Raw genomic sequence first — 14,051 nt, forward strand, 5'->3', positions numbered from 1 at the left:
CGGCTTCTCGCTCCATCTTCTTTACCTCTCCACTGTGTCAGTTTTATTATTCTCTTCTTCTCTAGACACTTTCTTCCTCAAGATAGGGGGCAGAGTGGAAAAATGACCATAGTCAGAACCTGTGGGAAGGACCCACCCAAAGAGAAAAGGCTTCTTGTGCTCAGGCTGCAGATCCAAAAACCCAGGGAAGGACTCTCATTAGTTCAGTCTCCATTCTGTTCCAGGTGGAGCATAATGGTTGGTCCAGCCTGACTCGCTTGCCCATCTCTCACCCATCACCATGGTGTGGAGGGGACACGCAGGAGACTGTCAGTTCCTATCCTAAAGCGGGGAGGAGGGGAGGCGATCATTTTCTGAGCTCCTATAAACAAATGTTTCAGTTCTTTTTCCTCCTATGGCTGGAACACTGGAATAAGGAATGAGGTCGTCTGTCTGCAGAGACTGGTTGGGGAGTATGGTCTCCCCCGCCCAGCCAAGCTCGGGTCCCTGCATACAGCAGGGGCCTAATTAATGCTTATAGCACGAATGACTGAATGAATACCCTGTTCCCATAGGCTGTCCTGGGATGGTCCTAATTTCACAGACCCTCAGCGGATCAAGAATGAATCGGGCCCAGGGGCCCCGCCCACCGGCTGAGTGCGTCTTAGGACGCAGAGACAAGACCAGGGAGGGAAGAACCTTTGAGCGTTAGGTGGCACCTTGGAGACCCCGCCACCACGAAGGGCCCAGTTAGGGGCGGAGCTTCTAAACCCTAGCATTTTGGATTGAACCATCTTCCAGCGGTTAAAGGGGAGAGCCGAGAAAGCCCTTCTGCATTTGTCGCCAGCCTTTTTACCACTCCCTGGCCACAGTAACGATGTATTTGCTTCTCTAACGGCCACACCGTATCCACCTTCGCCTCGTTACTCCTCAAAGCCCCACGTGGCCACAGAGTCCAGACTTCCCCACCACCACCTTGCAGTGGCTCGCCCCAGTTTGACGCATTGCAGGGAAGGTCGGACCAATGGGCGCCACGCTCTCATTTCCGCCATGGGCCGGGCCCAATAGTGACGCGGCTCACAGAGGGACGCGTCACGCACCGCCGAGCCGTGTCCCTCCGCCGAGGGGGAAAGTGGAGTGGGCCCGGGAGGCGGGGCGCGCGGTGAGGAAAGTAGTCCGGCGGCGGGAGCGCGCGCGCGCGCCCGGTGGCAAATCCAGTTCCTGTGCAGGGTGGGGACGAGAGATTCGCGGTCCCGTTGGTGTGGAGCTGGGCGCGGAGGGATCCGTGGGAGCCGCAGTGCGGCGGCGCGCGGGCCGGGTGGGGCGGGGCCGAGCGAGGCGGGGCGCGCGCGGCGGCCGTTGAGGGACCGTTGGGGCGGGCGGCAGCGGCGGCGGCGGCGGCGGCGCGCGCGCTGCGGGCAGTGAGTGTGGAGGCGCGGACGCGCGGCGGAGCTGGAACTGCTGCAGCTGCTGCCGCCGCCGGAGGAACCTTGATCCCCGTGCTCCGGACACCCCGGGCCTCGCCATGGTGAGTGAGGCTGGGTGGCCGCCGAAGCTGCGGGCTCTGAGGCGGGCTTAGCGGGGCAGGACCCCTGAGGGGGCGATGGAGCCCAGAGTGGGGGGCGTCCGGGCCCGGCGAGAGCCTCGGGACCGCTTTCTACCCCCGTTGTTGGGGGCCGTTGAACCCAGAGCGGGACGTCTGAATCCCCAAAGGTTTCCAGAAGCGACTTTAGCACCAAATGGGATGTTTAAGCCCACAAATGGTTATCTGAGTCCCTAAAGGGGACATTTGAACCCCGGATGGAGGATCGGGACCCTCAGTGGGACCGCTTAAAAGGATTTTGGACCCAGGATGGGGCGTTGGGTCTCAGAATGGAGGTGTTTGGACCCCAGGACGAAATGAGAAAGATGGGCTGGGGAGGGGAGCTATTTAGGCCCTGATGAAGGCGTTTGGTCCTGAGAGGATGCGGGGAACGGGGGACGAAGGGAGGCTGGGCTGCTCCTGGATGGGGCGGTGGAGGGTAGCTGGGCCTGGGCGGGGAGGGGCGACCCCTGGGCTCCTGTGGGGCAGAGGAGAGGGTCAGGGATGGGCGGTCACTTCTACAGATGAGACTCTCGAGGGTGGGGGAGGGTGGTCTCCAAAGCCCAGCACTGCAGAGGAGGAGGAGGGTGAGGTGCAAGCTTACGGGAGGAAGAGCCTGGGGTGGGTGGCAGCGGAGATTAGAAGATGCTCTTGAAGGCTTCCGGACGGAGAAGGATCGGGGTCGTGGAGGTGGTGAAAAGGGATGGTGAGAGTGGGGCTTGCCAGTAGTCGGGGGACAGGGGCCCTTGGGGTTAATTTGGAAGTAGCTAGAAAAGGTTCCGAGGTTACTAGTGGGTTAAGACTGTTGCTCTAGAAAGACAGAATTTTTTAAATGGGGTAAGAGTGTTGTGTTTGGGTCCATGAGAAGATGGATTTCCAAGGAGAGGGGTGGGGGAGCTTGGGTGGTTGGGAGGTGAGGTGGAGGGAGAAAATGAATGGCAGTCAGGGGGGGCCTAGGTTTGGGGGTGGATGTGGGTAGCACCCTGCCAGTCTCCAGGGACAGGCCAGGACAAAGACAGCTCAGTGTGGATTGGGAGTGGGCTGCAGGGGCCGGAGGAAGCTTTTCTACCCGTCCTCCTTCCCCAGGAAGAACGTGGCTGGGCAGTAGGCACCGGGGCAGTGGGAGCAGGTGGGCGGAGCTGTTCAGGCCCCTATTGCGCACTGAAGCCTCATGAAATGGGGATGGGAGATCAAAGTTTGGGGTGCCTCGAATGAGCCAGCTTTTTCAAGCCTAGAAGCCTCACTCCGTTGCTGGCCTTTTCAGGCCAAGAGCACTGCCTTTTCCCAACAGGAGCGCCAGTTTTCTCATGATCCCCAGCCCCACGCACCATGCTGCACCTCCTCACTTGTGCCAAATGACAGTGCAGTACAGTGTGGCGTCGGTGACAATCAGATGCCTATTCCCGTGCCCTCGAGGTGGGGGCTGCAGAGCTTGATCAGAGAGTGCCTCTGGGGAGACCCTTTGATTGGCCTAAGGACCACTTGTTCCATTCAGGACCCTCACTGAGCGTGTCTGTTAATTCACAGTTAGGGCTTTGAGAGAAAACCAGCAGACTAGTTCTTTCCTACTCCCTGCCACCCACAACACCCACAGCCCCCCCCAGGCTGAGCCTGGGAACCGTGTGCAGCCATCCTCCCTGGCAAGGCTGGGGAGAACAGGCAGCCGCTGCCGTGTATCAGATCTCATACTTGCTGACACAGACCTGATGGCTCCTCTTGCCGCTACCCCATTTTCCCCCAGCAGAACCTGGCTAAAGGAGCCCTGAAGCACTAGCGGGCCCCCTACCTCCAGAATAGGACCCGAGCTTTGGCCACAACTAGTTTCTCTTTCCGTTTGTAATCAGCAAGGTAGAGGTGGGACAAGTCACTGTTAACTGGCCTTGGACTTTGGCCTGAGCTCTGTGGCTCCTCCTTGGCCCGGGTGAGGGGCCCTGGCCTTGGTTTCTGATCTCATCTAACACTGTTCTCTGGCATTGGCTGGGGGCTGGGGCAAGGCAGAGAAATCATACCCTCTTCCCTCCCCCACCTCATGTTTTTTTTTCTTGTCCAGCCCCTTGCTGGAGCCTAAGATGAGGGATAAGGAAGCAGGAGACCAGCTGAGTTATTTTGGCAACAGTTTCTGTTGAAAGTTTAGTCTTCAGGTCTAGAAAGGGAAGAAACCTTGAGCAAGGATCAATGATCTCTTCTTAGGCAGTCGGTTTTCTGGGCGGCAACCTTGCTTGAGATCTGTACCTTTCCTTGACCAAGCAGGGAAGTGGGTCTCCAACATGAGAGGGAGAGCGTCTGACAGGCCCTCCATGCAGAGCCACGCCTATTTGCAGCAACCCTGTGACAGAACTGAACATGGCAGTGCCTCGTCTGCATCTTCCAGTGTTTTGGTGGAGACTGGCAAACGCTGGCCTTCAGAGCCGCTCAGGGCAGTCTGCAGCCTGTCACAGCCTCCTCGCCCCCACCCCCAGCCCCTTATAGTGCTGCCCAAAGGTCGGGGGAGTTAGACTTCTTGCAGGGCGGAGCAGTGGGGTGGGAAGGCCCTGACTGGGCTCGCTTTTTCCATTCTAGGCCAGGGGAAAGAATGAAAAGCAGATGGGATGGCAGCCGCCTCCCCACACTGCTGCCCTCCTCTCTGTTCTTCCCCTACCCCTCCCCGGGCATTGCCTGGCCTCAGTAACCAGAAGCCCATCCTCCCTTCTCACTTTCCCCAAGCCTCTTCCTCAGGTGTCAGGACCTAAGGGATGGCCCCAGGCTTTTTTGCTGATGGTGGGAGGTGGGGGGTGGGTGGAGCAAGGGGCTCTTGGGCCTGGGGCTGCCAGGTTGGCATTTAGGAGCCCAACCACCCTGTCTTTTTTGAAGGCAATGCAGAAGAATCTTCATTTGGCCTCCCCACCTCCCCTTTACACTTTGGACTTTTCCAGAAAGTGCATGTGTGCCATTTTCCTTCTTTACCTTCCTCTTTCTCCCTCCCTCAGCCCTCTCCCCTCTGCGATCATCACTTTGATTACCCCTCCCATTCTGCCTATTTGGGACTTGGCCTCAAGTTCCTCTTCCCTTAGTTTTTTTGGGTTTTTTTTGTTTGTTTGTTTGTTTCTAACTTTTTTAGATCAGTGATTGTTAATATTTGGGACGGGGGTGGGGATAGGGGAGGCAGGCGGTGGTTTGTTCCTAGCCTCTGGAACCTCTCGGTAGAATACTGCAAATTCACATAATAATAGTTTGCTTCCATTTCTGAGGCTCTCAGACTCAAGACTAGAACCTGCTGTAGACTTGGAGCCCCTTTGCCTGATTGTGAAAGGAAGGGGAACAGACCCACCGTGGTCCTGGGATGATGGTGCCCTCTTAACAGCATCAGCAAAAACCAGGGAAAATTTGTCTTTTGGCTGCTAAAGCTAAATGTTGGGATTCAGCCTCCCCAACCTCCGAGCCCAGCTCCTGCCCCTTAGGATCACTATGCCTGGCTGATGCCCAGCATACCAGTGCAGGAGAAGCCAGTCCCTGCATCTCCTCCCCACCCCCAAACCCCGCATGCAGCAAGGGCTGCCTGCCACCAACTGGCCAGTCCCCAGAGTGCCCAAGCTGGAAAGGGTTAAAAACTGCAGTGCAAGCTGACTTCAGTCCTCTGCTGCTGCCCGCCGCAGCCCTCTCCCTGACGTGTGCCCCTCCTGCCCAAAAGAAACACAACAGAATGGTGCCCTGTGCCCTCACTGTGCGCAGGGGGTGGAGCGCCTGCCTCCAGCCTGACCAGAGTTCTTTAGGCGCTTGAGCAACTTGGGGCCCGCTAGTTAGGAGAATTTTTGCCACTCGGGTCAACTCTGCCTGAGCCAAGCGCCTCCAAATAGGTGACACAGAAACTAGCAGAGATAGCCCCAGACATCGTCCCTCTGCCCTACCCAAGGACTGGCCTGCTTCAGTTTGGAGCCTTCTAGAGCTTCTTGATGAGGCCTCCAGGGCAATCACTCCCTTCACTCAGCCTCTGGGGCTCCCACTGATGAGATGCAAACCTGTGCCGCTGGTTTGGGGCTAGGGCAGGCATTTCTTCTGCCCCTGTGGCTCCCACATGCTGAGTTGAGATTGGAAGCCCGTGGGTCTGGGCAGCTTCATCGGGCCCTGCGTCCGGCAGGCCTGAGTGTCCAGCCAACCCTGGTACCCAGCTTTCTGAATCACCAGACTTTATCATCAGGCGCTGGCTCTGCCTCAGACCTTGACTCTGGCATGCTCCTCCCTGGCTCGGCAGGAATGCCATGTGAAGCTGGCCTCACTGGGGCCGGGGGCCTGGGCTGAGTGAGGAAGATGCGTCCGTGCTGTCCAGCCTGGTGACTGACTTTCCCCTTCCTGCTTTTCCAGGCTGACCAGCTGACTGAGGAGCAGATCGCAGGTGAGTCTGCTATCCCCCTCATCTTAGCTCAGGAAAGCCTCCACATCCCCAGCCAAATCTTAGCCACCGAGAAGTGACATCTGATGGGTGAACCTCTGTATCCCTTGTGTCACCTAACACTATGCCTTGTGCCTAGAATGCTGATAAATGTGTGTAAGAGCACACCAGTGTCCCAATGACACCAAGCCCCATGGCCCTGAGACAGGCCTTTACCAGACACCAAAGGCTGTGTTCTTCTCCTGGGCCTGGGTCATCTAGGGGCTTGATAATCAGTGGCTGTAGGACAAACCCAACTCACTCTCCCAGCTTCAGCCAGGTTGGCTTAGAAGGTGAGCTCCCTGCCTCCATGTGGGGCCTGCAGAGCTCCTGTCCCACTTTAGGAGCCGCCCAGGAGCTGGCTCGTCACTCCCACCTCTGCACTTGCCTGCGCTTTGCACTTCCTTTCGCATGTGCCTGCGCCTGCCTGTTCTGCTGGCGGAAGTGCCTCCCCAGCGCTTGGCATGGGCAGCTCCTTCCCATCCCTTAGCTCAGATGTCCCCTCGGGGAGGCCTTCCCTGACCTCCACCTCAAGTACACAGCCTTCCTTTACCGTCCTTCACATCACTTTATTTTCTTTGTAACCTTTCTCGCCGTCTGAAATTATTTTCTTTTGTCTTCACCTGTTGTATCTCCTGTTACTAGATGTGAGTTCCACTGAGTTTGGGACTTGGTTTTGTTGGTCTCTGCTATAGCCTCAGTGCCTGCCTAGAACATAGTAGGTCCTCTGCAAACTTTTGCTGGCTAAACAATCATCTCTCTCAGCAAACTGGAAGAAATCCCTGGATCCCATCTAATTCATTTTTCTAACCCCTCCAAAACCCCATAATGGTCAGCTACAGGAACTATTGTGTAATTATGGATCCGTGCCTGCCTACCCGCCCATACTGAGCTGCCCGAGGACAAAGAGCAACTCTTGGTTTATCTCCATAGCCAGGGGCCAGCACACAGTAGACCAGAGGAGCGATCCAGAGAATGGGCCTCTGCTCCCCACCAGCTACCCAGCCCCCAGCTCTGCTGTCAGGTTCAGCCGGCTGTGTGACAAGTGCTGAAGGCCCAGCTTCTGCAGTGGGAGGAGACAGGAATGGACTTGCCTTCTCTCCTTTCTCCCCTCAACCCCCAACACAGAATCATCTTTGCAGCTTCAAAATTTTGGCTCCAGGTGGCTATGGAGACCCCTGAGGAAAGCCAGAGGATGGCCCAGTTTAGTGATCATGAGCTCGGGGTGCCCCCATGACCCACTCCCTGCCCTCCCCAAGAACAACAAGGCCTCAGCACAGAGAGGTGCCAGCCTCCCCAAGGAGACTCTTGCCATGTCCCCAGGGCCCAGAGGCTCAGGACCACAGCTGCCCAGCTGTGCATGTCCCTCCCAATGTACCTGCCACCCATCTCCCAACTCTGGCCTTGTGCAACATAAACAGTCTGCTTTTCACTCTGTCCCCATTAGCAAAGTGTCCACCGCCTCACCCCAGCCCACACCCTCTGGGAATAGGCTGCCAGGCATCTGTTCTTTGAGGGCTTGGGGGTAGAGGAGCACCAGGTGCCAAAATGGGCCCAGTGGGAGGGCAAGAGCCATGTGCTTCTCTCCCTGCTCCTGATGCGGCCCCAGCTGTGGCCTTCCCACTCAGCACCGCTAGCTCCTCATCCTCCTGGCTTGGCAGCCGTCCCCTCACTTTCCATCCCCCTACTCACCCCACGCACCGTCCGTCAGCCATGTTCTGCTGCCGACCACCCCCACGCTCACCACAGTGGCTCAGCTCCTCTGGAAGCTGGTAGCACCCACGGCAGGGAACAGGGCTGGCAGTCAGAAGGGAGTGGATGTCTGCACTTCCTCTTCAGGCTGGCCAGAGGCATTCTGCAGCCTCCCCTCCTCGTCCCAGCCAACCAACACTGGCTAATACACTCAGATGAAGAATCCTTTCGGCTCTCATTCACTCCGTGACTTTGGTCCGTTTCATCATTTTGAGGGAGAAGCCAAAGCCAGGGACCAAACAGAAATGTAGAATCATCTAAGGACAGCTGTCAGACCATTTTTCCCCACCGTCTTCACTGGCTGGCCAGAAAAATAGCTTTACCTAGCACAGTGTTGATGTTCAATAACTGTTGAATGAAGGTTGGAAGGGCTTTGCCCTGAGCACTGAGGAAAGCGAACTGATTGCATGGGACTTGAAGTCTGTCTCAGTTTCTTTAGGTGGGACTGACACCCTTGGCCTTGCTCCAGGGAAGGCGTCCAACATCCAGAGGTAAGGATTCTCCTGTGGGCCTTGTGACTTCTGACTCCTTCCCCTTCTTTCCCCAGAGTTCAAGGAGGCCTTCTCCCTCTTTGACAAGGATGGAGATGGCACTATCACCACCAAGGAGTTGGGGACAGTGATGAGATCCCTGGGACAGAACCCCACTGAAGCAGAGCTGCAGGATATGATCAATGAGGTGGATGCAGATGGTGAGCCCTACAGAGCGTGTGGGCAGCCCCGCTCCTGGTCACCCTGAGTGACTTCAGGGAGCCTCCCTCAGGGTGATGGATGAGCCCATATCTATCAGGGCCCAGGGTCATCTTCCAGGGCCCAAGCCCAGAGCATTCTCCATCCTTTCCCTACCTTCCAGGGAACGGGACCATTGACTTCCCGGAGTTCCTGACCATGATGGCCAGAAAGATGAAGGACACAGACAGTGAGGAGGAGATCCGAGAGGCGTTCCGTGTCTTTGACAAGGTAAGCAACCCTCCAGGGGCGGCTCTGAGACTGACACCAGCCTTCAGGCAGGCAGACAGAACTGGATCCATGGAGCTACCACTTCCAGGAGGCCCACGTCCCGGTGCCAGCCTCACTGCCAACCTGCTCTGCCACCTCAGGCAGCCTCCCTCACTGTGCTCACTGCCGAGGGATGGTGATGACAGCCACCCCTCTCACTGCCTCTCTCCCCGCCGGGAGAAGTGCCCAGTGAAAGCCTTTATCCCCAACCCCCAGGATGGGAACGGCTACATCAGCGCCGCAGAGCTGCGTCACGTAATGACGAACCTGGGGGAGAAGCTGACCGATGAGGAGGTGGATGAGATGATCAGAGAGGCTGACATCGACGGAGATGGCCAGGTCAATTATGAAGGTGAGTCCAGGCCAGGCTTGATCTCCCGAACAAGAAGAGAATCGCAGCTTCAGGAACAAGTCCCCAGATCCCTCATGTTGGGGAGGGCCGCTCACCACTCAGCCTGCCCGCCTGACCTCCTCTCTCTCTGCTTCACTCCACAGAGTTTGTACAGATGATGACTGCAAAGTGAAGGCCCCCCGGGCAGCTGGCGATGCCCGTTCTCTTGATCTCTCTCTTCTCGCGCGCGCACTCTCTCTTCAACACTCCCCTGCGTACCCCGGTTCTAGCAAACACCAATTGATTGACTGAGAATCTGATAAAGCAACAAAAGATTTGTCCCAAGCTGCATGATTGCTCTTTCTCCTTCTTCCCTGAGTCTCTCTCCATGCCCCTCATCTCTTCCTTTTGCCCTCGCCTCTTCCATCCATGTCTTCCAAGGCCTGATGCATTCATAAGATGAAGCCCTCCCCAGATCCCCTTGGGGAGCCTCTGCCCTCCTCCAGCCCGGGTGGCTCTCCTCCATTTTGGTTTGTTTCCTCTTGTTTGTCATCTTATTTTGGGTGCTGGGGTGGCTGCCAGCCCTGTCCCGGGACCTGCTGGGAGGGACAAGAGGCCCTCCCCCAGGCAGAAGAGCATGCCCTTTGCCGTTGCATGCAACCAGCCCTGTGATTCCATGTGCAGATCCCAGCAGCCTGTTGGGGCAGGGGTGCCAAGAGAGGCATTCCAGAAGGACTGAGGGGCGTTGAGGAATTGCGGCGTTGACTGGATGTGGCCCAGGAGGGGGTCGAGGGGGCCGACTCACAGAAGGGGACTGACAGTGGGCAACACTCGCATCCCACTGGCTGCTGTTCTGCAACCATCCGATTGGCTTTCTGAGGTTTGGCTGGGTGGGGACCGCTCATTTGGCCACTCTGCAAATTGGACTTGCCCGCGTTCCTGAAGCGCTCTCGAGCTGTTCTGTAAATACCTGGTGCTAACATCCCATGCCGCTCCCTCCTCACAAAGCACCCACCGCCCTGAGGGCCCGTCCTAGGAATGGATGTGGGGATGGTCGCTTTGTAATGTGCTGGTTCTCTCTTTTTTTTTCTTTCCCCTCTATGGCCCTTAAAACTTTCATTTTGTTCAGAACCATGCTGGGCTAGCTAAAGGGTGGGGAGAGGGAAGATGGGCCCCACCACGCTCTCAAGAGAACGCACCTGCAATAAAACAGTCTTGTCGGCCACTGCCCAGGGGACAGCAGCTACGGCAGCCTCTGCGTCCTGGTCCGCCAGCACCTCCCGCTTCTCCGTGGTGACTTGGTGCCGCTTCCTCACATCTGTGCTCCGTGCCCTCTTCCCCGCCTCTCCCCTCGCCCACCTGCCTGCCCCCATACTCCCCCAGCGGAGAGCATGATCCGTGCCCTTGCTTCTGACTTTCGCCTCTGGGACAAGTAAGTCAATGTGGGCAGTTCAGTCGTCTGGGTTTTTTTCCCTTTCTGTTCATTTCATCTGGCTCCCCCCACCACCAACCCCCACCCCTCCCCGCCCCCCTGCTTCCCCTCACTGCCCAGGTCGATCAAGTGGCTTTTCCTGGGACCTGCCCAGCTTTGAGAATCTCTTCTCATCCACCCTCTGGCACCCAGCCTCTGAGGGAAGGAGGGACGGGGCATAGTGGGAGACCCAGCCAAGAGCTGAGGGTAAGGGCAGGTAGGCGTGAGGCTGTGGACATTTTCGGAATGTTTTGGTTTTGTTTTTTTTTTAAACCGGGCAATATTGTGTTCAGTTCAAGCTGTGAAGAAAAATATATATCAATGTTTTCCAATAAAATACAGTGACTACCTGACTTGGTTCCTCCCCTCGTGTCTCAGTTTCTGGCCTGCCCCCCCACCCCACCAACCCCCACGCTGACTCCTTTGGCCCAGATGTGAAAGAGCCTCTCCTCCAAGCTGGCTCTGAAGCTGCGTCCGGTCAGTGCAGCCCAGTGGACGCCTCTGAACCACAGTTCTGATCCCAGCTAGACCACAGGGTTGTCAAGGGCAGGGTCCTGGCCTGGAGATAGTCATGCAAATGGACTGAAAGGGGAGTGCTGAGAAGGCTCTGTCTGAGGCAGCCCCATCATGCGCACAGAGAAGGGGTCAGCCCAGTCCAGTGGCAGGACTGAGCTGAGACCTACCTGAAAGATGGACAGTCCCCTAGCTGGGTAGAGGAAGGAAGGGCGTTCCAGTTGAGGGGGACAACATGTATGGAAGTCCTGAGGCAAGAGGAGCCTGGACACCTAGGAACTGAAGGAAATCCAACGAGGCTGGGTGAGATCCCCGAGCAGCTTGGAGCCCAGCTGGGCGAAGAGAGGAAGGCAGGGGTGGGCCTTGCAGTGGGTGAGCCTCTTGATGCTTTGGGGAGAGGGATGGCATTCACTGCTTTAGTCTCACAGGCAGCCAAAACATGGCAAGTTTGGATCTGCAATGGTGAGAAAGGCATGGTCCTGAGCTCACAGGGAGGGCATGGGACTTGGTGTTGGTTTGAAGATTTGAAACAAAAAGCCCAAAACAATTGCAAACCACACAAGGCAGAGTACAAACCACTATGTGGTCACAGCCAAATTACAAACCACAGAAAGCTCAACTTCCTCATGGCAAGTGGGGATGTGAGGAAGAAGCCTCCTTAACAGCACCCGGTGGCACATGCCTGTAATCCTCCTACTTTGGGAGGCTGAGGCAGGAGGATTACTTGATCCCAAGAGTTCAAGACCAGCCTGGGCAACATAGCAAGACCCTCCCAGTCCGGTGGGGCTATAGTGGAGGGATGGGTCAGAATCCTCAGGGGCTTTTCTCATTCTCCCTCGGGGGCATGGAGAATGACAGGTTAATAAGCATCGTCTTTAACTTCTGAGCTTCTCACACAACCGCAGAAGCTGGGCAAGGGTGGAGCAGAGAGAGAAGTCAGTGGAATGAAAAGAGGTCCTTCCACTCATCTGCACTTGGCCTCAGAGGGCAGGGGAAGCCTGGCCCAACCCCCCGGCCTTCCTTGTGGCAGAGAGATCAGGCCTTGGCTGGGTTTTCCTGGTGCATCCCAGTCACCAGAGCCAGCGGCATGGGTGGAGACGTTGGGAGTGGCAAGCCATTTTCCAGAGCCCCAGCTTCTGGGCCCCCTTTTCCTGCCACGTGGTCGTGGCTTGGTATTTGGTGGTGCAGTAAAGACAGAGTATAATGGATAACAACTTGGGGTCTGGGCACAAGCACCTGCCTTAGCATTCCAGTTCCAGTACTCACCTGCCTTGAGGCCTTAGAGTTTCTGGACCTAGATGACCCTGTCCACAAAATGGGGGTATAATGGTACCGGCCTCCTGAGCTGAGCTGAGGATTGGGTGAGCCTACAGGAAGGAGGAGGGTGTGCGGTGCTCAGGAAGTGTTCGGTGAGCACCTGCCACCATTGGCTGGGTGCTTCCTGCTTCACGGGCTGCCTTTGAATCTCTGCATCCATGAGCTCATCAGAGCCTTAAAGCAACTACTCGGGCTGGATGCCATTCGTTCCCATTTTGCTGACCAGGAAACTGAGGCCCAGAGGAGTGAAGTCACTACTGCAAGGTTATGAAGTAGGAACACAGCCGGAATCTGAACCAGATCTGACCCTGAGGAGTCCAAGCGCCCAACAGCTGGGCTTTAGGGTAAATGATAGTTTAAAAACAGACAGCCTTCAGGCAGGCCAGAGCCAGAGCCAGTGGAGAGGCCAGGCTGAGGCTGGCGTCCCAGTGGTGGGGTCTGAAATGGGAGCTGCCCCTTTAGCAGTCAGGGTACCCGGGGAAAATTCTGGTCTAGTAGTTGAGTCAAAGATGGGCTGTGGTTTCCCACAGGATTGGGCTCAAATTCCAGGTTGAGACTCACTCACAAGAATGAACCTTTTGCTCACTAAGTCCCAAGGGGCCACCACTGCCACTTCAATAACCTTGGAGCAGCGATTTCACTTCCCTCGGCCTGCGTTTACAAGTCTGCAAAATGGCAAATGATAATCTGTAAGGGAAGATGATACAAATATCCACCAACTTGGGTTGTGTCAAACTTTTTTTTTTTTTTTTTTTTAAGACAGAGTCTCGGCCGGGCGCGGTGGCTCAAGCCTGTAATCCCAGCACTTTGGGAGGCCGAGATGGGCGGATCACGAGGTCAGGAGATCGAGACCATCCTGGCTAACCCGGTGAAACCCCGTCTCTACTAAAAATACAAGAAAATTAGCCGGGTGAGGTGGCGGGCGCCTGTAGTCCCAGCTACTTGGGAGGCTGAGGCAGGAGAATGGCGTGAAACCGGTGGGGCGGAGCTTGCAGTGAGCCGAGATCGCGTGCCACTGCACTCCAGCCTGGGGCACAGCAAGACTCCGTCTCAAAAAAAAAAAAAAAAAAAAAAAAAAAGACAGAGTCTCACTCTGTTGCCCAGGCCGCAGTGCAATAGCGTGATCTCAGCTCACTGCAACCTCTGCCTCCCAGGTTCAAGCTATTCTCCTGCCTTCCTGCCTTGAGCTCCCCAGTAGTTGGGATTACAGGCATGCACCACCATGCCTGGCTAATTTTTGTATTTTTGTAGAGACGGGGTTTCACCATGTTGGCCAGGCTGGTCTCAAACTCCTGATCTCAGGTGATCCACTCGCCTTGGCCTCCCAAAGCTCTGGGATTACAGGTGTAAGCCACCACGCCTGGCTTTTTTTTTTTTTTGATATGGAGTCCCACTCTTCTCTCCCAGGCTGGAGTGCAGTGGTGTGATCTCGGCTCACTGCAATCTCCACCTCCCAGGTTCAAGTGATTCTCCTGCCTCGGCCTACCCAATAGCTGGGATTACAGGTGCCCACCACCACGCCTGGCTAATTTTTGTATTTTTATTTATTTATTTTTGAGACGGAGTCTCGCTCTGTCGCCCAGGCTGGAGTGCAGTGGCCGGATCTCAGCTCACTGCAAGCTCCGCCTCCCGGGTTTACGCCATTCTCCTGCCTCAGCCTCCCGAGTAGCTGGGACTACAGGTGCCGGCCACCTCGCCCGGCT

General features: G+C 56.4%; 1 protein-coding gene across 10 annotated transcripts; it reads left to right on the forward strand.

The window, feature by feature from the left end:
* Positions 1 to 1,189: 1,189 nt before the first annotated feature.
* CALM3 (calmodulin 3) lies at positions 1,190 to 10,871 on the forward strand. Of its 10 annotated transcripts, none has more exons than XM_077980773.1 (6): positions 1,190 to 1,238; positions 5,900 to 5,930; positions 8,266 to 8,409; positions 8,571 to 8,677; positions 8,933 to 9,068; positions 9,212 to 10,871. In XM_077980773.1, the coding sequence occupies exons 3-6, from the start codon at positions 8,340 to 8,342 to the stop codon at positions 9,238 to 9,240; spliced, it is 342 nt and encodes a 113-aa protein (XP_077836899.1). In that variant the 5' UTR covers positions 1,190 to 1,238; positions 5,900 to 5,930; positions 8,266 to 8,339; the 3' UTR covers positions 9,241 to 10,871. The 10 variants fall into 10 exon arrangements, with proteins under 10 accessions (XP_077836899.1, XP_077836898.1, XP_014979800.1 ...); XM_077980772.1 differs by lacking the exon at positions 1,190 to 1,238 and adding an exon at positions 1,400 to 1,603 and having other exon boundaries at positions 5,865 to 5,930; XM_015124314.3 differs by lacking the exon at positions 1,190 to 1,238 and adding an exon at positions 1,400 to 1,507.
* The last annotated feature ends 3,180 nt before the right edge of the window (positions 10,872 to 14,051 follow it).

The sequence above is a fragment of the Macaca mulatta genome, chromosome 19, assembly GCF_049350105.2.
Source record: "Macaca mulatta isolate MMU2019108-1 chromosome 19, T2T-MMU8v2.0, whole genome shotgun sequence".
NCBI lineage: Eukaryota > Metazoa > Chordata > Mammalia > Primates > Cercopithecidae > Macaca > Macaca mulatta.